Source organism: Cheilinus undulatus, linkage group 15 (genome assembly GCF_018320785.1).
Source record: "Cheilinus undulatus linkage group 15, ASM1832078v1, whole genome shotgun sequence".
NCBI classification, from domain to species: domain Eukaryota; kingdom Metazoa; phylum Chordata; class Actinopteri; order Labriformes; family Labridae; genus Cheilinus; species Cheilinus undulatus.
The window spans coordinates 42,915,849-42,938,575 of record NC_054879.1 but is presented as its reverse complement, the minus strand read 5'-3'; the positions used below and the strand labels follow the sequence as shown (position 1 = coordinate 42,938,575).

General features: G+C 38.3%; 1 protein-coding gene across 5 annotated transcripts in view; it reads left to right on the top strand.

Moving 5' to 3' along the window:
- Positions 1 to 22,727, top strand: part of rapgef4a (Rap guanine nucleotide exchange factor 4a) — a 60,005-nt gene that overhangs the window by 10,778 nt on the left and 26,500 nt on the right. For 4 of the 5 annotated variants that reach the window (XR_005992984.1, XM_041806929.1, XM_041806928.1 and 1 more), the window contains one exon: positions 16,548 to 16,620. Coding sequence is in view for 4 of the 5 variants with exons in the window: in XM_041806929.1 (XP_041662863.1) it covers positions 16,548 to 16,620 (73 nt within the window). In the remaining variant the exon portion in view is untranslated. Of the gene's footprint in view, positions 1 to 6,017; positions 6,156 to 16,547; positions 16,621 to 22,727 lie in introns of those variants that run through there. The other variant, XM_041806930.1, reaches the window with a different exon arrangement.

The window sequence follows — 22,727 nt, the reverse complement described above, 5'->3', positions numbered from 1 at the left end:
GGATGAATAATTTGAAAAAAATTGGAATTGTGATTGTGTGGCACTTGAATAATTGCATAACATGTCATGCACAACATTTCAAAGTTTTAAACTGGGATTTTGACACAAATTTCAGATTAAATTAATATTGTACCTTCAGTTGTTGTATGCAGAGTCTCTCCCATCTCTGCTGCTGAAGCTTGTAACTCCGTCAGAGTAGTCATAGGTGCCTTGGTGGTCTTTCTCACTAGTGTCCTTATTGCAAGGTCACTCAGTTTGTGAGGACGATCTGTTCAGGCAGATTTACACATGGTCAGTGCCTTGGAAATTCTGTATCTATCCTGTGACTTATACTTTTTGATAACTTTTTCCCTGAGTTTCATAGTGTTCTATTGTCTTCCTGGCGTAATGGTAGCCATGAATACTGATTAACCAGTGACTGGGCCTTCAAGACACATGTGTCTTTATATTCCAATCACTTAAGATATATTCACTGCACTGTGGTGATCCCTATTTCACTAACTGTGAGACTTCAAGCACCAATTAGCAGGACCTCTGTTGAATTAGGTCAGTCACTTCAAAGGTTGCATATTTGACCCCTTTAAGAGAAGTTTATATTGGTCCTAAAGGTCCTTAAAACATGCCTGTGAAGTTTGTTGCTAAAAAAAAAAAAACACTCCAGTATTGGATTTTTGCATGTCTAAAAACCCTCTAAAATCCACAGAAACAAGCTGTTTCTGTGTCTTTAAATGTTACTGAGACGTCTGACTCTGCCCCTGACTCCGCCCCTCTCAGGAAATGAATGTGGCTTAATTGATGTGGCTCTCCTGATTCTCCTCTCAGCTGGCAGATGGGAGGAGGGGCCAACCAAATGTTTGGGCGGTGCTAGCTCCCCACATTACATCACAAGGGGAAAATCCGAGAACAGCTTGTTTCAGTGTGCATTTTCCCAAAGGTGGAGAAAGAGAGGGGGGAGGGAATGAATTTTTCTGATTCTTGGGAGGTTTGTGGACAGGCCAGGGGCATGTATTTTTGCTAGAAAAGCCTGAAAAAGAGTATTTTGCATTATATATATGATGTTTAAAGAGGTGGTTATTTATGCAATCACTTGTTTTATCTTATTTTTTTGTTCAGTTGACACTTTAATATTTAAGAGGGATTTGTTAAAAATCCAAACAATATTGACCATCATTGATTTAGAAAATCAATAAAAGTAAAAACATCCAAGAGGGTAAGTACTTTTTATAAGCACTGTATCATTTAACAGCGTCAGTATCGATACACAAACCCTCTGTCTGCTGTTAGATCTGCTGAGCTGGCTTCACTTTAAAAGTTGGCAGACCTGATAAGTCCTCACATCGAGTCACAACTCATGTAATCAACCTGTTGACAGATAATCACTACACTCACTGCAGGCATGCTACAATGTGATGCTTCTACAACAGTTTCAAGAAACCGTTCAGCCTGGTAATGATGCTCATTTTCCTCACAGTGCTGCAGAACAATAGCTTGTTGAAATCACTTCAGTCTTTGTTGGTCTGCGCAGATGTACTTTGGAAAAAACAACGTGCTTTATCTCCCTTGGTGTGTTCCCGCTGTTTAAATAAATGAAGTTCAGCTACCTCACACAGGTTTTTATTAAAGCTAAAACGCCTTTTGTGGTGCTTTAAAAATCTTAAGCTGCATGAGGTCGTTTTGTGTTTTTTTTTTATTGCTCATGGCCCTGAAAAAGCAAAGAGATACTCCCAGCATTGATTGATGCTAGCACAGATGAGGAGATTACAAGCTACCCCGCTTCAAGCTGAAAAGGAAGCTCTGAAACAGAGTTATACTCCTCCTCCTCCTCCACATGGATCTGTCCTTCTGGAGCCTGTGGCCATGCACTTGTATAAAACTGTGCCATAGTGAGTGCTGCCTTGATAAACAAAAGGATCATGTATTTGTTGCAGATTATGTCACTTTCTTTTAAGTTTTTTTTTGTCTAACAGCAAAAAATGTTTTATTTTATCATGCCTAAGTAAGCAGAGCCAGAGAAGAACATCTTTTGTTGTGTCTCTTGTTATTCTTGAGCAGTAAAGTGCTATTTTATTTATTTATTTATTTATTTTGCCTTTCCTCAGTCCAATGATTGTGACTATAACAAGCACACACCATAATAGGGCTGAACGATTTGCAAAAATAATCTAAATGCAATTTTTTCCCAATATTGTGATTTAATATGCGATTAAACTTATACATTTTTCAACAAATTCAAGACAACTCAAGATAGAATGAGCTAACTGTTTTTGCTTATATTGCAAATGTGATGTCATTTGCTTTGTTTAAGAGCATTATCATTTTTATGTCACTCATTTTGATTCAGAAAAACATACATAAAGCACAAAAAGGAGGATTTTTGTAAACCATTATAAAAAAATTGACACTTGAATGTTTGCAGAAAGTGCATGAAATCTCTGCCACTGCAAAAAATTGATTTATTTAACTGCTATTTTGACACACTTCAAGTTAAAGAAATATTGCTACTTCTGCAATTTGTAAATTGCAGCAGGCCATATTCATATTGCGATTTAATCTAATTTGCGTTTAATTGCCCAGCCCTAATAGATACATAGATGACAATGTGCATTGAAAACAAATAAATTATTTTAGAAGCAGTTTATCCACAGTAGCATCAATCCAATATATGGGAGTGCAACAAGCTTTAAGCTATAAAGGAGGTGGCTGGGGGAGGTTAAAGCTGCCTGTAATCTGACCGCAGCTGAGGGTTAAAAATAATGCCAAGCTTCGTCAATATTAGATAGAAATGACTAGATATTTCTGCTCATATTGCAAATTTGATGCCCATTGCTGTATAGAAGGGTTATTATCATTTTTATGTCACTCATTTTGACTAAAATAAAACATACATAAAATATGAAAAGGAAGATTCTTGTAAACCATTAAAAAATGTACACTTGAATTATTGCATAATGTGCATAAAATCATAAAATCAATGGGAAAAAAATTTATGTATTAAACTTATTATTTTGACAGACTTCAAGTCAAAGTAATATTGCAACTTCTGGGATTTGTAAGTTGTTGCAGGCAATATTGTGATTTAATCTAATTTGCGATTTATTGCCCAGCCCTACACCCTATGCATAAATAAGTGTGTATAGGCTCCGCTCATGCATGCAACTTTGATATTTATTTTCTCATACTGCTGACTGCTACAACCGCTGGGATCAGGCAGCCATGTGCTGTTTGTTTAGCAGAGCAGACATGAGCCCAGCTCAGCACACACGAGCAGCACGCTGACCCAGGCTTAGATGACCTGATCATCAATTTACTTTTCTCTTTGTTTCCTGCTTCCGATGGACACTGCGATTGTGAAAACACGGTTCTGTTTTTAGGGGTAAAGCTGCTCCTTTACAGTCACGTCAGCCTGCACGTGGCCCAGCTCTCATTATCCAACAGCCGTGACATTTGGATTAAATGTGACAAATTACACATCTTAGCTTTTCTACGCAGAAGTCGTGTGTATTTCTCATGCATGTTTTGGCTGCAGGCGTTTCTGTTGGGTGCTGAGCAGAGAGAGTGGGTGAGGAGGGACGGTGTGTGTGTGGGGGGCTGTTGGTGTGTGAGTATCAGCGGTCTATAGAAGATGCCTGTTGGGCAGCTAGTGGAGAGAGCTGATGAACAGAAAGTGGCAGGGCTGCAGCGTGGCCTCTGGTGACTGTGGATCGGGTGCAGAGGGGTTGAGAAAAGGCCACATGGATGCTCTGGGGGTCCAGCATCTAAATAGTGTGCCGAATCTGGGGTCAAAGCACTGGAAGTGCACAGCCAATATGTGAACGGGGAGAGCAGGAAGATCATATTAAACATTACTGATGTATGTCCTCTGGTGCATCAGCATCTGAAAAATCGTATCTCAAATAAAACAGGACACATGAAGGAAAAGAATGATGTCATTATCAAATCAATTTTCAAAAGGGTTTAACGAAATTCACGATAAATGTTAGCTCATAAAAACACCACAGGTCTGTATTGCAGGAAATACTAAGGAAAGAACAGCTCTGATTTTAATTGATTAAGCTGGAACAGAACCATTTTACTCCTGCTTTCTTTTGCTCTGACATTCCAACTCCAGCATGAGAGAGCAGACTAAAGTGAATTCAAAGCAAACAAAACAGTAAATCAATTTAAAATTTCAAATCAAATTTATTACTGGGAGGGAAATTGGAATCTGTTTCCTCTCAGATGTCTCTGCCTGCCACAGTCCATCATAAAAACATTTTAAATACATTTTATACATTTTTAATTTTGTGTCTGTTCAGGATAAGCCCTTATTCCCTCAGTTTATGTTGAGTCAATGTATATAAATCCAAATTATATTTTTATCCCCATAAAGTAACCCGCCTGCTCTGTCTTTGTTTTATATCACATCTTTTTTTTCTCAGTATGCCCTTAGACTTACATTGAATCATATCTTAACAAGATGAAATGTCTACTATTTAACCATGTTTTATAAAATAAAAGTAAACACAGGTGCTAGTTTGGCTTACTTGGTTAAGCAGACCCACATGGTTTGCAGTAATGTGATTCCCAATGCTTAGTTTCATTTACCTCTGAAGGCCGATTTGGGAGCTTGGGATGATGTCACACCCAAGTTATATGCATTCCAGTCGCTACTAGTTGGTAACTCGGGCTACTGAAGTTGCTCCAAGTTTCCCAGTTGGAATTCCAAGATCAGGGCGCATCTTCAGTGATGTATCTGAGAAGCAACTCTCAAGTTCAGAAAGTCACTGGAGTGTGATGGCAGTTGTCAGTTGGGGGGCAGAAAGGTCAGTGTATTATTTTTTTTGACAGATCTGTTTCCTGGTTGAAACCAGACTCAAAAAATTGGGAGAAGCTTCGTTATTCAGTTTTTTTGTTTTTTGACCAAATATGGAAAAACAGAAAAACAAGCTATTTTTCCATTTTTCGCTTTTTACCAAAAATGGAAAAGCAAGCCATTTTTCCATATTGACGTTTTTCAATTTTTTCATTTCGGTCACAAAAATGAAAAAATAAATAGCAAAATTAATAAACAGGGTTCCAATTTTTGTTTTCTATCAAATAAAGGCCCAAAAATGCAAAAAATTCAGATGAAAAAATAAACTCAGTGTGCAAAGGCCTTTAGGGCTAGGGATTTTTTTGTCTTTCTTTAGCTGTGCAGTCAAATTAAGGGGAAAGGTTAAAAAAATGCTTAGAAGACATATGTAAACATTAAAATGAATCACTATGATAATAACCAACTATTACAACAGATACTTGGTTTGATAAAGCGATACTGCTGCCAGTCAACAGGGGGTGCTCTAAATATTTTGTCTTCACTCCCAGGTAACTGCTGCTCTGTCCATCTTAGTATACGCTTTGGAGCTACACCATTCAGATGAGGCATATCCCAGGTTACTATCTCACATATTTTGCTTTAAAACGTTCTTATGTGGTTTTCTAATATTTTGATTAGTGGATTAATTTGGAAACGGCTCAGGGAGTTCAGAGCAGCTTTGATAAGTAGCAAGGTTAAAGATAAGACACCAGCTGCTTTCTGTCCTTGAGAGGAAGGAGCTCAGTGATAGGAACATGATACTCCTGGATGGTACTGTCTGTACATTTCAAGGAAGGATTGAATTCAAGCTGAAAAAATTACCCATCATGCTTGAGGAGAAGGTCTGCTAAAAAAGTTACAAGTTGATGAAAGCAGCGTTTCTTTTTTCAAATACTGTTTACATTCCTGTTGTTTTCCCTTCCTGTTAGACTGACCGCTCTCTGCTTTAGCTCCTGGCCCAGCTGAAAACGAGCATCTCTGTCATATTGTGTGTGCAGATTAGCAAAGGCGTGTGTATGTGAGAAGAGAGAGAGAGAGAGAGAGAGAGAGGAGAGGCAGATCGAGCATGCTCTCCAGTGTGCTCAGTGACTGGAGTTGAGTAATCACCTAGCAACTGCTGCTCAGAAGTCAGCAGCTGACTGGCACTCTGCTCGACTGACACAGTGTGCTCACTCTGCACGCGCTCAGAGCAGCGTGCGGGCTGAGGTGATGCAGCCGCTGGATCATGTTGGACCATGCTGGATATGAGCCATGACTGATTAGGAGGGTTTTGGAGGTTCTGTTAATTATTATTGGCTGTATCAGACGCTGGTAGCATCTTAAGGTAATGTTTGACAAACTTTTCAACAATATGGATTAATTTTTGAAACATCAACCATGTTGCAACTATGTTCTTGCTGACAATGTTGATATTTAGAAATTGCAACCCAGATATTAAAAGTGATATTTTAATTCCTGTGTTATTATTGGAGTTTAGAATTGATCTCTGCTTGTCTGGGAGTAACTTTTAAAGGACTGGTGTGATTTAGGATTCTTGGGGAGATTCCCCCTCAGTTGTTTCCCCAAAGCGTTCCTGCAAGAGTTCAGAATAATCAGCCTGCTTTGAGAACAGTTTGCACTATGAATGTTACACAATGTGGGGTGAACTACTCAAAATACAGCAGTGCATTCATGCACATTGATGCACACAATGCAATGACTTGCTCAAGCGTGAAAGACTGAGGTGGAGCATGAAGTGAGAATGCACTGAGATGTTTTGTTTTGACATAGATAGGACTGTAGACACTTATAAAGCAGAGCACTATGATAGAGATATGAGCTGTTTATTCAGCATCTTTTCTCTCTGTGGGGGATTTTCATTGCTTTGGGAGTTTTGAAACATGGCACATTATTGTAATAGAGAGGTTTAAGAAAGATGCATGTGTATATCCTGCTGTGAACAGTGAAGTCAGTGTATGAGAGCTAATGTGCACAACAGTTGACCGAGCTTCACTGGAGGAGAGCAGAATGGCACATCTGTTACTGCAGACTTTTCTAAAGCCGCCTTTTAGAGGAGGATAAACACCATGTGGTGGTTAATGAGATACTTTTTTACGCTCATGTACACCCAAGTACATCAAGTTTATCTTTAAATTATTTGAACATACTATGAAACATTAATCATTTTAAATATATAAATTATTTATACATATATTTTCATGAAGTACAGCAAGGAATGGTGTTGGGCGGTTTCCTGTATTTGTAACTTTTTTTAAAGGTCATGTATTTTACCCTTTTAAAACAAGTTTATATTGGTCTCAGAGGTCCTCAAAACATGCCTGTGAAGTTTGTTGCTAAAAAAAACACTAGTATTTGATTTTTGTATGTCTAAAAACCCCTCTGTTTCAGCTCTGCTCAGAACGAGCTATTTATGTGTCTGTAGCTTTAAATGTTAATAAGCTGTCTGACTCCACCCCTCTCAAGAAATACATGTGGCTTATTGGATGTGGCTCTCCTGATCCTCCTTGAATCTGGCAGCTGATAAGAGGATCAGAGGAGGGTGGAACTTTCTTCCAAGCCGGGAGGCCCAACCGAACCTGGGGGCGGGGCTAAGTCCCCACATGACATCATGTGGGGACTTGGGGGATTGTGGACAGACCATGGGCACATGTTTCTGTAAGAAAAGCCTGAAAAAGTGTACTTCAGGTGGGCTCTAAGAGGCCTTTTGTCTTGAACATCATCTTGAAAATTAAAATCAAGTTTCAATTATACATAAAATACTTGATTGCATGTTAAAATGATAATTTTAAGTCCAAGATGTAACATAACATATAGAATGTTTAACATACACGTCATTTTAGAACATTTATTTTGTTTGATGTACAGAGTGGGTGTTATGGTTTGACTGAAATGATTCTTCATTCACATTTACAACTTCATTCAGAACAGAGTTATGTGCAGACAGCAGTAAAAACTCAACAGTGGGAAAATAAAGCAAAGAAATGTCAGTCAGTGAGTATTTTAGATCAGAAATCTTGACATGGAGAAGGGCTGTTTTTGTTTGATAGAGAAATTAAACTTCTCTTTAACATAAAACCTTAAATCAGACTGAAGCTGTTTGCGCTTCTACTGTTTTTCATGACCATTTGTTGTCGGTGGTGGTAAAGGAGCATCACGTTTAGCTGTAAAAGCCATAATATACACAGTAGCTTCTGCAAAACGGCCTCCCAAAATGCTGTTTCCATGTGAATGAAATGCCAATGCAACAAAAAAATTTCTTAGGCTTTTCTAACAAAAATATGTGCCCCTGGCCTGTCCACAACCCCCCCACGAATCAGAAACATCCACCCCCCCTTCTCTTTCTCCACCTTTCAGAAAATGTGTGCTCAACAAGCTGTACTATGATGTCATGTGGGGAGTTAGCCCCACCCTCCGGTTCGGTTGGCCCTCCCTGCTTGGAAGAAAGTTACGCCCTCTTCTCCTGATCTGAGAGCAGGATCAGGAGAGGCACATCCATTTCCTGAGAGGGGTGGAGTCAGACAGCTCAGTAACATTTAAAGCCACAGACAAAGAGACAGCTCATCCTGAGCAGGGCTGAAACAGAGGGGTGTTTAGACATGCAAGAATCCTATACTGGAGTTGTTTTTTTCATAAACAAACTTCACTGGCATTAAGGAGCAGTGGTGGTGGACTTATTTAACTTTACTTTGGCTGTAGGCAGCCATTGCAGTAGCTTTACCAAACTGTGCTGAAAGGGACAATAAAACATGCAGTTAAAAAATATAAATCATGTTGCGTTTAATGCATTAATGACAACAGACCTTAAAATCGTGTCAACACACTGAGATCATGTCTTCAAATCCATTTATTCACTTTTAGTTACATTTTCTAAACTTCTTGCTCTCCAAAGTGTATATTTTTAGAACAAATGAGAAATATTTATGCTCATAAAGTGACCTAATAGGGAAAGAGTTTATGTCATTTTAAGGCTGCCTTTGGGGTCACAGACCAAAGTTCGATTTTCTTCCTTGTGTCATGGATTTGAAGGGATTTCAACTCCTTAAACCTCCACCTGTCTGATCAAACGCAACATCATTCTTACTCTCAAAGTGCTCTTAACACCTCTCAGCTACTTCAGCTAAATCCTCTTGAAGCTCCACATCATAATCTCCTTTAATGCAATGGTATCAGCTCATATAAATCAAACTTTAGTTTGTAAGAAACAGGATGAAATTAGACATAATAAGCCCACTAAGCACCATGCTTAAACTGTGTTTATATAATACTGACACTTTAAATACCACCACAACAATAGAAGACATTTTTACAGCTGACTGTGCCATGCCAGTTTTTCCACCATGAATACAGACGGTCTATTTTTCAGTAAATGCTAAAGTGTCTGAGATGAGTGAGCCTTAAAATCTCCAGTCTGCCTCTGCTCTTTTAAAAGGGATGGAGCTCCAGACATCTCTGTTAGTTAGCAGTAATGTTGGAAGTAAAAAAAAATATTACAGGGAAGAAGTTGTACAAATAACACCCAGTGGCTGTTTTGTGGTTACACAAAGTGTCGTCATAAATATTTGAACTGTGTTTCAAAGGAACATGGTGAGAACATCTAGCTCTGGCTTCTTCTTTAAACAAGCCTCATAAATCTTTATTGTAATTCCTTACATGTATTTGTTATAACATATCTTCACAGTTTAAGCATTTCTGCAGTTTTATTCTCATTGATTTACTTTTGATTTCCTCTGGGATTAAAATGATAAAGGACAATGAGTGAATAGGCTGAATGTGTCACTCAGACATCGCTGGTAATGTACTTAATCCCTGAACAATGGATAACATTGAGTAATAATCCCAGTACTCTTGTCTCCAAGAACATTAGTGTTAAGGCTGAAGATTAAAATCAATAAGATAAGATTATGTGAGTGCAGATGCAGAGATACATAAACCTGGTGTGTCAATATAATTTGCTTTTATTTACAAATGAATAAACCTTGTTAATGTCAAAGTGAGAACAGATTTCTACAGTGTAATGTAGGTAAGATAAGTGACTGACCTAATTCAACAGAGGTTGGTGCTAATAGCCTCACAATTAGTGAAAAGGGGATCACCTGAAAGCAGTGAATTTGTCTCACATTATTACAGTGGCTTGTGGAAGGTCCAGTAACTGGTTCATCAGTATTCCTGGCTACTATTACATCATGAAAGCAAAAGAACACTCCATGCAATGCAGAGAAAATGTTATTGAAAAGTATAAGTCAGTGGATGGATGCAAAAACATTTCCAAGGCTCTGAATACCCCCCGATTTCAGTTAAATCCATCGTCAAGAAATGGAAAGAATATGGCACGTGTGTAAATCTGCCTAGATCAGGACATCTCACAAACTGTGTGAGCGTGCAAGAAGGAGACTAGTGAGAGAGCCCACTCTGAAGGAGTTCCAAGTTTCAGCAGCTGAGATGGGAGAGACTCTGAATACAACAACTGTTACTGAGGTTCTTCACCAGTCAAAGCTTTATGGGAGGGTGGCAAAAGGAAAGCCACTGTTGAAGAAAACTCATTAACTCTCTGCTAGAGTTCATAAAAGGCATGTGGGAGACTCCATGGTCAAGTCGGAGAAGGTTCTTTGGTCTGATGAGAGCAGTGTTGTGCTTTTTGGTCATCAGACAAGAAGATGAACACTGCACATCAAAACAAACACAACATCCTCACTGTGAAGAACTGTGGTGGCAGCATCATGCTGCAGGGATGCCTCGCGGTAGCTGACACTGGAAGGCTGCGGAGAAGAGAATGTGGCAAAATATCGGAAAATCCGGGAGGACAATCGTATTCAGTCTGCAAGAGAACAAGGAGAATGTTCTGCAGTGGCTCAATCCAATAAAGAATTTGTGGCTGGACTTGAAAAGAGCTGTTCATGTCTGATCCCTGTGCAACCTGGCAGAGCTTGAACAGTTTTGCAAAAAGGAATAAGGTAAAATTTCATTGTCCAGATGTGCAAGCCTGACTGAGACCTATCCACACAGACTCAGAGCTGTGATTGCGGCCAAAGGGGACTCTACTAAATACTGACTTAGAGGGTGAATATTTATGCAGTTAGTTTTCTTTACAAATATTTATTTAATAGACATTACTTTTTAGAAATCTGCTTTCACGTTGACATTATAGAGGGTTTATTTTTTGCTTTTTTTGGCAAAAAAAACCCCAACAAATTACATTGACATTGATTGCTTTATAAAATCACTAAAAGGTTAAAACATTTAAGAGGACAAATACATTGTATAGCCACAGCAATGCTTTTTCAGTTTTTATTAATCTGCTTCTTATTAAGAAGGTAAATTCAATCTGATTCAGTCAAAACAGTAACATGAGTTTCATCCATGAAACAAAAATGTTGGGTTATTGTTTTGTAAAATCACTTCATAGAGTGCAGTTTTTATTAAACAGAGTCCTGTTAGGAGATAGAAGGTCCAGCTGTTAGCAGACACTCATCAAGGTCCATAAGAAGTAAGCAGCAAAAACATGAATGAGAAACAGCAACAGAGCGGCATTTTACTGTCGCAGTTCCACATACAGTTCAGACATACAGTGATTCCACAGCAATGATAAATGGAGGAGATATTGTGAAAAAAAAATCACCTTTTCAGGCTTTTCTAACAAAAATATGTTCCCCTGGCCTGTCCACAATCCCCCCGAAGAATCAGAAAAATCCACAAGCTGCTCTCAGATTTTCCCCGCATGATGTCATGTGGGGAGTTAGCACCACCCACAGGTTTGGTTGGCCCTCCCCGCTTGGAAGAAAGTTCCACCCTCCTCTCCTGATCCTCCTCTCAGCTGATCAGGAGAGCCACACCCATTAAGCCTAATCCATTTCATGAGTGGGGCATGGGCAGGGGCGGAGTCAGACAGCTCATTAACATTTAAAGCCACAGACACAGAAACAGCTCGCTCTGAGCAGGGCTGAAACAGAGGGGATTTTAGACATGCAAAAATCCAATACTGGAGTGTTTTTTCAGCAACAAACTTCACAGGCATGTTTTGAGGACTTCTGAAACCAATATAAACTTGTCTTAAAAGGGTAAGATATGTGACCTTTAAACATGTCATGTCTGCCTGATGGCTGTGTCATGGTGACCACCATGACAAGATTCCATTTAAACCCTGAAAATGTAGAAAACTATCAATTATTGAAGGTGATTTTTTACTAAACTGAAATACATACATAACATGGATCGTGTAATCATGTTATAGTGCAAAAATTTAACCAAGTTTACCTTTAAAACTTAAAAATGTGTCTAATAAAACCTCTTAAGTCTCAAGATCCCCTCATGATAGCTTAAAATATGTTGTCTCTATCAGACCAATAGGGAATCATACAAAGGGTCACAAATAAAAGCAGCAGTCCCACCTTAAAAGCTGGTTTTAGTTCAGAAATGTTTTCTTGATCAGTGATTTAATTGCACAGTCAAAAAAAACACATGCAAATTCAGTCAGTTTTATTGATGATACATTTTTAGTAATGCACATTACATTAGAGACAAAGTGCATGGCACTAGAATGTAAGAACAGGGGTACAGAGTTGTAAGCTGGAGGTTGTAAACAAAAGGCTCCAGATTGAAATGATAAATGCATTATGTGTTGTAAGAGTCAGTGACATCATTACTAACTAAATAGAAACTGAGTGCTTTTCACACACCTGACAGTAATGCTTAACCTCGTCTGAAACAACAACACCCGCCCTGCGCTCTGGATCCTAGCCCTCAGGGAGCGCAGCTTTACCGGCTCTGAAGGGTTTACTTCATTTGTTCATGTGCTGATCGGTTTAAGTGCTCCTCCCTAATCCTAAAATCCTTTAATAGTCAACAAAGACGGATAGGATTGTTGAAAAGACTCTGAATGTTTCTGTTTGGTTGCTTACATTAACTCTGAATAATCAGATCTGTTGTAATACGTGGATAAAATCCCCTCCACAAAGATGCAGTTTCATGATTGTGCGGCTGTACTTGGGGTTCATGTATCATTTAGTATTTTAATGAGCTGAGAGAAAGTCAACCTTCATTGTGGGAAAAATGGCTTAAATGCTTCTGAGAAGTGAGATCCCAGGGACGTTTCTAGACTGTGCCGTCTAGATTGAGGGAGAAAGCTGTGTTCCTCCTAAAGGGTTGCTAAAGTGATTAGGGAAGAAATTGAATTTAAAACATGACCTCTGAGAGTACATTACCAAGCAAATGGCTCTATAGCTCTAGCTGTCGTTCAGTCTTTTTTGACCAGAAGATAGGACAATAGAGAAAATTGGCTGGTGACTAAGTGGTCCAAAATCAGCTTTTTATTGACTTAGAACACAGTTGCTCTGGCACATAATCAGTTTTGTTGGTTCTTTACCACAAGTGAATCTTGAATCATCAATCTACTTGACAAATTCTTTAAAACTACAATGAAAATTTTAAACAATGCAATTTAAGGGTTACATCATAAATAATAGGGTTGCTTTATGCTGATCCAGTTGTTTTCCCTAATGTTTAGAATTTAGTATTTTTAAGGTTTTGCTATGAATGCTTAAAGTTGTACCAGAACATTATACTAGCTTAGAACTGCATGGTGATAGGTTTTGAAAGTTTCATTACCAAAAGAACAATACAACTTACTTTATAGAGCAGGGCTGTCCAAACTTTTCCACTAAGGAAAGTATAAGGATGGCAGAGCCACTTTCATATGCCTGACCTAGAGTATACTAAAGTAGATAAAACAGTGTAATGTAGGTTAGTAACCCTCTCCATGTTAAAGAATGATTTATTTTGAAAAATGTTTGCTCATAAAGCATTATGCTAAACCAGTACTTCTTAATTGTTTCTAGTAGTGTAAGCTAACATTATGTTGAGTTGGCCAGTGGCTAGCTAACTAGCATCCTACCCATGCTAACTGTGGTGCTTTTGCTGCTTCTAAAAAAATGGATTTCACAGTTGTTTGTGTTCTTTTTGTCACAACCATAACCAGTTGAAAAAAACAATGGATGCCGTTCTTTCGTTAGCCAGTCATTGTTTTTAGCGACATTAACTAGGTGCTAGTCGATGAGCCGTTGCGCAGTACTTCATACATTAAAAGACTATTGCTAAACACTACATGCAACCACAGAGTAGTGGTGTGTCTACAGTTTCTAAAAGTGTGCAGAGAAATAGCAAAAGGTTCTGAAAACAGCTCAGAATCACAGCTTTTACTACTCTTGATGCTTTGAACCGCCCGTGTTGTAGAGGTCGGGGTGCTCTGTAAAAGAGTTCCTCGTTCCTTAAGCAACACTGCCTATGATTTATATTCAAGTAAAGTTATGATGATTTATTTATATTGTCAGTACTAAAACCAAGTGAAACTTAAGAATTTTATAGCACCATAAAATGTATTCAGAGTTTATATCCAGCATTGGACATTTTTTATCCTCAGTTGTGGGATTGTTCTTCATCTGTAGAGGTTCATATTACAGTCGGCTCAACCAATAATATCTTGTTGCAGTATTTTTTAACGGCTCATTGGCTGTGGTTGGACTGACCTCCTGCTCCAGCATCATGAACAGAAACATGACATTTACAAGAGAGCATGGGTGCAGTATGATGTTCATTACATAACGTCTTTGATGCTGCAGGGCACAGTGATGATATAATGCATGTACAGTTGTAATGTCATGCTTTAAGGAGATAGTACTTTATTACATTTAAAAATGTAATCGAATGAATGTATTATGGAGAAGGAAATAGAGAGAAGGGAAAACAGGGAATTGAATCTTAGGGTAGATTTAAAGCCAGAGTTAATACTTAACTGGGTTATTCTTGTATGAACACAACACATAGTTAGATGGAATAGTAGCACAGTTACCATGTTCGTATGATGATAGGTTTTCTGATTTTATTCCTCTGTATGTGAAAGACTCTTAACAATATCCAGTTTAAACTTTAATTGGTTGTTATACATGTGTTTAGAAATAAATATGTTTTTTTTAGTTTGGATTTGAAACTATCATCAATTCATTCATATCCTTGAGAGGGTTTGGATGAGGCAGAGCGCTGGAGAATTTAGTAATACTTTTGCCTTTCAACAATTTGAAACCACCTTATTTTTGCTAAGAGATAGAAATGTAATGCCAGCTGTACATCTGCATGGCTAGATTAGACAAAGCTCCTATGACATATGAAACAGTGTCATCTGCATATAAATGTACACTAAGTGTGATTGGCAGAGTTAATTTCATTGTATATGTGCTGAATAAATGGAGACCGTGAATGGACCCTTGTGGAATGCCTAAAATGGTATTGAAGGGACTTAAGCGTGATGGGTTCTGCCAGAAAGATAACTATAAAAGCCATGACATATAAAGGATATACGTATTTTTCTGTATGTTTTTGATAATTTTGAGCAACTTGCAGGTTTTGATTTTACTTACAGGTGGTTCAGAGTTTTTGGTCAGTCAGATGAATTTAATAAGACGTAGTAGAGCTTGGGCCTAAGACAGTACAAAAGATGTAACAAAACAATGAAACAGGATGAAAAAATGCATGTTTTTAAAGAGTCTCAGAGACAATTTGGCACAATTTATTCCCAGGTATATGGCCTGGGAAATCTTAGTTCTATCAGAGGAACCAGTGGTGACTGAGCTGCTGAGATGCGACTAGGGCTGAATGATGTGCAAAAATAATCCAACTGTGATTTTTTTCCCCCAGTATTGCAATTGTGATTTGATATGCGATTGTTACTAGGTACCTCATCTTGTGTATTTTTCAACAATTTCAAGCAATAAATCATTCTATATTACAACCTACATTTAGTCAAGGAGCATGTTTTGACTTTTATGGGGAGTGCATGGCCAGAAACCCCCATATGGATAGATGCATTTATGACAATGTTCATTGAATGCAATGAAATTATTCAGAAGCAATAAATTCATAGTAGCAGAATCTGAATATGAGGGAGCAACTAGCTTTAACCTTTAAAGGAGGAGGCTGGGGTGGAGGAGGTGAAGCTTTGCTAGCAGCAGCGTGATGCATCAGCATTGATGCATGCAGGGGTTAGTGAGCAGTACGTCATCTTTAAATAGGCTGCTGTGTTGAGAGAAAGAGCTGTGGGAGCTGGGAGGCAATAATTGGTGTCAGCTGGCTATCAGCCAATCGCAGCTAGGGGTATAACTTATGTGAGCTAACGCTAAGCTTCATCAATATTAGATAAAATGAACTAGGGCAGAATGAGTAAAAATATATCTAATTGCAATTACTGTTGCTCATATTTCAAATTTGATATAAATGGCTTTATTGAATGGGGATTATTTTATTTTATATTATTTTATGTCATTCATTTTAATTAAGAAAAATGTACATAAAACACGAAGTGGACAATTTTTGTTAACCACTTTATAAAAATTACAGTTGAATGTTTGCAAAATGTGCATAAAATCTCTGCATCTGCAAAAAATGTATGTATTAAACTGGTATTTTGACACATTTCAAGTTAAAGCAATATTGCAATGTCTGCAACTTGTAAACTGCAACATGCCATATTGTGATTTAATCTCATTTGCGATTAATTGCCCAGCCCTAGTTAAGACATGTACCTTTTCACATATCTGACCACAGGGCATAACCTTAACTTCTCATGGCCAAGTTGATGAAGGGAAGGAAGAAGTTAGCTTTACCCAGTAATTCCCCTACTACTGTTTGGATGTTCTGACTGATACGCTGCATGTGTTTTCTTGTTTTACAGAGATATCATCAGTGCATGGCGGGACTGCTTGCCCCTCCCTATGGTGCGATGGAAAGTGGGTGCAATGCTGACAGTAAGTAGCCATCGAGCACTGATAATCTGCTTTTTGGTTGGTTTCCACACAGGAAACACACATCACATCTTTAGCACCCACTAGGAACCTATTGATAGTTTAGTTCCATTCGGATGTAACAAGAAATTCAAAACCTCGTGTTACTCAGTATTATTAATATGCAGGCAGTCGCAATGTTCCAGAGGTTTTACAGGATGTATAAAGCAGGGATTTGCCATCAAGTCCTGCTTGATTTTTTTAACTTTTAAATGAGTTTCTCAAGATAATGTATAAAATAATTAGAAAGTGCTTATTTAAAAGGATGCAATATTGTCATTATTTACAAAAACAAATAGGAAAATACGTCAAACTTATTTATGCACAGTGTATCTCAAAAGGAATGACCAAAAAGTTTGTGCTGTAATGTTTTATAGTGTCTGGGCAGTTTAATGCAAATGTATATTCTTATTTTCCAGAATATGTAGTAGTGTTTTATTTTGCCTAACTCCATTACAGTCAGTGAAATGTGATAAAGCTTGGTGCTTGTATTTTTGCTTTTCTGTTGCAAGTTAACTTAATATTGACTCAGCTTTGCTGAAACAGAGCACTTGACTTGCTTCAAAGTCAAGTGCCGTATAAATGATGAACAGCAGTGAGGAACTCCAGAGTCAGCCGTCTTACAGGCAGCTGGATGTCTCCATGTTGTTGTTTCTTCGGATCATAAATGATAGACAGATTTGACAGGGGATGTTTTTGAAAATTCAACTATAATAATGTCCTAATACACACTACCTTTACGTTTTGGGTTTTCATCTGTATCTGTAGGGTGCCCTGATTAGGGATGTTCCGATACCATTTTTCCCATCCCAGTTTGTTTCCGATACCAAGAACTGATCCGATACCAATGTGAACTTTCTGGACTGACTGTGCAGACAAGCAAATTATTTTAGACCTATAGTGCTTAACAAATTTATTAGACCACCCTAACCCTAACCAAAATAAGGTTTATGCCACAGCGGCCCTAAATCAACAGCATTGGTAATTACCAAGATCATTTTTGATGTTTCTGCAATGGTTAATACACCAGTATGTAGAAGCTCTTTAACCCAAATGATATTTTTAATGCTAAAATATAACTACTATTGTTATCCATGAATTTTCTAATTTACTGATTTACAAAAAAAATGAAAAAAAAGTAAAGTACATTAGTATTTATAGATTAATATGTCAAATTATAGTTATTTACTCGAAAAATTAGTTTTAGTGGTTGAATGTTATGCTTGATTAATTGCTGGCTTCTCAGAGGAGCCCAGTGAGCCGGCTCAAATGTGGGTGAATTCAGTTTGAAATTCCTCATTCCTGTTCAAAATGGTAAAACGTGGAGAGCTCACTGAAAATGAAGGAGTCAGCATTAAAGCACTTCATGATGCTGGATGGTCTCTGGGACAAATATGACAGGTGGTCTAATAAATTTGTTAAGCACTGTATATGTGACTCAGAACATGACTAAACAAATAGAATCATAATGTATAGCATCTCCGTGACCTTAAAGTTGTTTTTCTGCTGATTATTGTGAGCTAAATATTAAAATAACAGTAATACAGGGGGCTACATCACAGGCTCTCTCTCTCTCTCTCTCTGCTTTATCTGGGCAGCATGGCGTGATTACGGAACAGCCTGCTATTGGCTGACAGACCCTCACAAAGGGTAAACAATATGATGGTTAGCATTCAAGCTTGCGGTAATAAATGATCTTAATTTGATTAAAATGGATTAAAAGACATTCAAAATTGGGTTTACTGGATTTTATCATTAAAGTCCCCAAAAGTCACACGAGTCCCAGGCTCACTGAAAAAACTGCCCATAAGATTCAAAGGCATCAACAGCGTCAATGGGATGACACAACAGATAGCTGCAAGAGGAAAAACAAGAGGCAACGATTTATGGTTCAAAAGTTATTTAACTTTTGGTGAACTGTGTCGCTCCATGTCGTGTACGACAGCACCGGTCTGGAAGGCATTTTAACAATCACATTCAGAGAAAAAATGTCACGCAGACACCATTCTCTGCTGCTGCAGTTGCTCCTTTGGTTTTTCAGTGAAGAAGAATTGATTTCCAGCTTACATTTAACATGGCTAAACAAAGCAAAATATACAGCTAAACCAAACAGTATCGGATTGGTGCATAAACTTGTGTACTTGTTGATACCAGTACCTGCATTTCAAGCGGTATCGGACGTATTTACGATACTGGTATCGGAAGCGGAAGCCCTAGTCCTGAAGTGCTAAGTGCTATAGGACAACAGCTAGCCTGGGCCTGGTGTGTTACTGACAGGATCATTTGCTTTGAGCTCATTACTGGGACTGGTGCTGACACAAAATTCAAGTTTAAAAAATATTTTCTCTGGTCTATAAAAGCCGGTTCCCACTGTAAAAGAACAATAAAACCCTTCATTTTTATTTCATAATTTTGACTGTTTCATTGCCACTTATTTTTACAGGTTTTACAGTTGCACAAGTCTTTTGCAGCTTTAAAAATCTTCTTTTCATAATAAACTTTTTCCAACCATTTTAAAGTCGGGTTAGTTTTATGTACATGTCCATGAATCTTTAGGGTTGTTGTCTGGGTATCTTTTATTTAGAACAGGCACTAAATGCTGGACTCTCTTTTTAATTGACTGAATTCTACCTGCCGCTCTCATGGTAATGGTGGTGGCTCCTCCCACTGGTTGAGGGGCTGCAGCTGCTACAGAGGGGCGATAATTCACGTTTAATTTTTGTTACACTGCTATTATTTGATAAGAGCTTATTTGTAGCTTATTGTATACTTCAAAGTTGTTACAGGCTATAACACCATACAGTTCACTGATTTGACTCATAATCTTGGATGGTGGTTTGCACACTTTATGTTGTGTCATGTGTTGCATATTTGGTTCTGCTAGCTCATAATTGCTGTTGGAACAAATTTCAGGCATTGAATATAATTTGAATATTACAAACTCATGAATATACGAAAGCTAAACTCAGTATTCGAGGAGGAAGGAGGCGCAACAACAGGGATACTCAGGATGATGCATTCCTGAGAGTGATGTACGAGAGTGAAACCATGCTGTCCAAGATAGCGGTTCAAGTGCTGTCCCCATCCAAGTAGCCCCTCCTATTCCAGCTGTGCATCCTGGGTACCTCTGTCAGAGTTCTCTCCACAGCTGGGATTAGGGCTGAACAATATGGGAAAATAATCTTATTGCGATATTTTTCCCCAATATTGCGATTTGATGTGCGGTTATTCCTTAAGTTCCTCATCTTATGTGTTTTCCAGCAAATACAAGCAATAATTTATTTCATATTGTAACCAACACAATATTAGACTAAATTATTCAGTATTTTGAAAACAATATGTAATTGTGATGATTTTGACTCGTATAGCAAATTGGATATGAATTGTTGCATTGAAGGGAGTGATTAATTTTTATGTCATTCTCATATATAATTAGGAAAACATACAAAAATTAAGCATGACATGTAATTCATAATGTGTCTGCTTCAAAAAAAGGTTTAAAGTTGTATTTTGACACAAATTTCAGGTTAGAAAAATATTGCAACTTCTGCGATTTGAAAATTGCAGCAGGCCATATTGCAATTTAATCTTATTTGCGATTAATTGCCCAGGCCTGGCTGAGATTATAGTTAACAAAACACCCTCTGCTCTGGATCTACAGAACGTGTGTGGCTTTGTGTTTTTGGGAATATTACCAATACTGTTTGAAACGTTTTCTGTTTTCTAATGTCTTTCATGTTCTTACTGCTGTAAGTGGCGCAATTTATTTTATTTTTGTGTGACATTTAATTTCTAACCCTTTGGAACGTTTTCATTGTTGACCAAAGGTGCTAAAATATCAGTGAAAGACCTCTGATGTAGCTGGCTGTATTTGAACCAATCATTTTTTCTTCATTGCAATCTGTGAAGTATTGATGGAAGACCACCTAGTGGACAAATGTGTAACTACATGGTAATTGAGGCACTGGAAACTGAATGTTTTGTATGTATATTGATTAAGATAATATTATGTGTGCATAAATATTTGAATATTATTTAAAATGACCTCCTCACAGCTGCAGATTCTGGACACATCAGCCTCCTCATTCTCCTTGACCTAACTGATTCTGTGGCTGAAACACTCATTCATGCTTTCATAACCTCCCGCCTGGACTACTGTAATGGAATCCTGTCTGGAGTTCCCAGCAAAACCCTGGACAGGCTTCAGTACGTCCAAAACTCTGCAGCTAGAGTTCTCACCCGCACTAGACCCTGGCAACACATCACTCCGACCCTCATCCACCTCCACTGGCTCCCTATCAAGTCCCGTATCAACTACAAAGTCCTCCTCCTCACATACAAATCTCTCCATGCTCTGGCTCCCCAGTACCTTTCTGATCTCCTCCATCCATACACACCATCCCGCAACCTTCGATCTTCAGAGACCGGCCTACTTTCCATGCCCAAAACCAAACTCCGAACCTATGGAGACAGAGCCTTCAGTGCTGCAGCTCCCACCCTCTGGAACACTCTTCTTGCAGACATTCGTAGCGCTCCATCTCTGGACATTTTCAAAAAACGTCTCAAGCACCACCTGTTCACCACAGCCTACAGTCTTCACTAAACCACCCCTTACACTCATCCTACCCCTCACATAGTTTGTCCATGTCTATGTGCTCCTGTAAAGCGTCCTTGGGTTTCTTGAAAGGCGCTATATAAATTCAAGATATTATTATTATTATTATCATTATTATTATTATTATTAAAATCTGCAAATAATAAGAAATTAAATTCAACTGGTACTGTAGATCAAAACTGACAGGCCTATACATGACCTGTGTCGTCTTCACCTTGTGCGTTTACTTTGAGCTGCAAGTTTGTAATAATGAAATCAATTTGCACATTAGGTCGTACAAGCTTCTAAAGCTTTCCACTTCTTTTAGGTCTAACTTTTTCACCAACTTTGCTTGAGTTATCATTGATCTTTCTCTCTTGATTATCACCTTGACTGTCTCGGGTCAGAGGGAGTAACTATTGACAAGGTACATGGGGAAGCAATGTAACGGTAGTGTTTCCAGTCAGACGGACATGGACGGCCCTCTCTGCCTGACCAAGCACAGAGAGAGAGAGAGAGAAGTAGTCCGTTCGAAAAGTCCAAAAAACGTTGAGCCTATTTAATAAATATCATTGACAATTACTGATAAAGTATCAGGGTCTTGAACATTTGAAAAAAAAAAAAAACTTGTCTGATTTAGTATTCATCAGTGTTCCGTGCAGCACTGTATGAACAGACCTCTTACATGTGCAGTGTACAGTACAGTGCATTAGGGATTTACAGTACGCCTCCTATGCATGAATTCACCAAGACTGAAATCACACAAGCATGAAGTAGCTGGAGGCTGATGCTTTCAGCTGTACATTACATCTACAAGGGCTCAGTCATTCTCGCTGTTGTCAGATGAATTAAACATGTTTGAAACATTTTCTTCAGTACAATAACTGCACTGTTGCAGCACAGGTGGAGCTTTTAGTCAGAATATTTTCAATCGCACCATTCATGCACTCACTACCTGAGTGCGAACATGTTCCTCTCTTTGTCTTTACTGTAAAATGAAACACGCTGCTGTCAGCTCTGGCGCTGAAACACAGCATGATCTTTCTCCAGCATATGTTTATCTTAAATTCATCTCTGACATGCTGAAGGCTGTCAGAGATGCTGAACCAATGTGATTAAATGGATGTGACATTTGAATGAGTGGCATAATGTCACATGGAGCTGCATATGAGCACCACAAATAAACAGCTTTGATAACTTCTAACAGCAAACAAACGAGCACAGAGTCTGAACAGACCCATAGTACAGTGTAGAATGCAAGGCTGTCTAAGGCTGTGCCCAGACTGCATGATTTCACACTCTCCTTACTAGACTTGATGCCACATTAAACACAGAGAATGATCTGAGTACATAGTTTGTATTTTTGTATGTACACAGATTTACCAGCTCTTAAGTAACATTCAGATAGCTATCCTGCAGCCTCGCTTCATAACCTCTTTATGACTGCTGCTGCTTCACTGATGGACATCAGATCTAT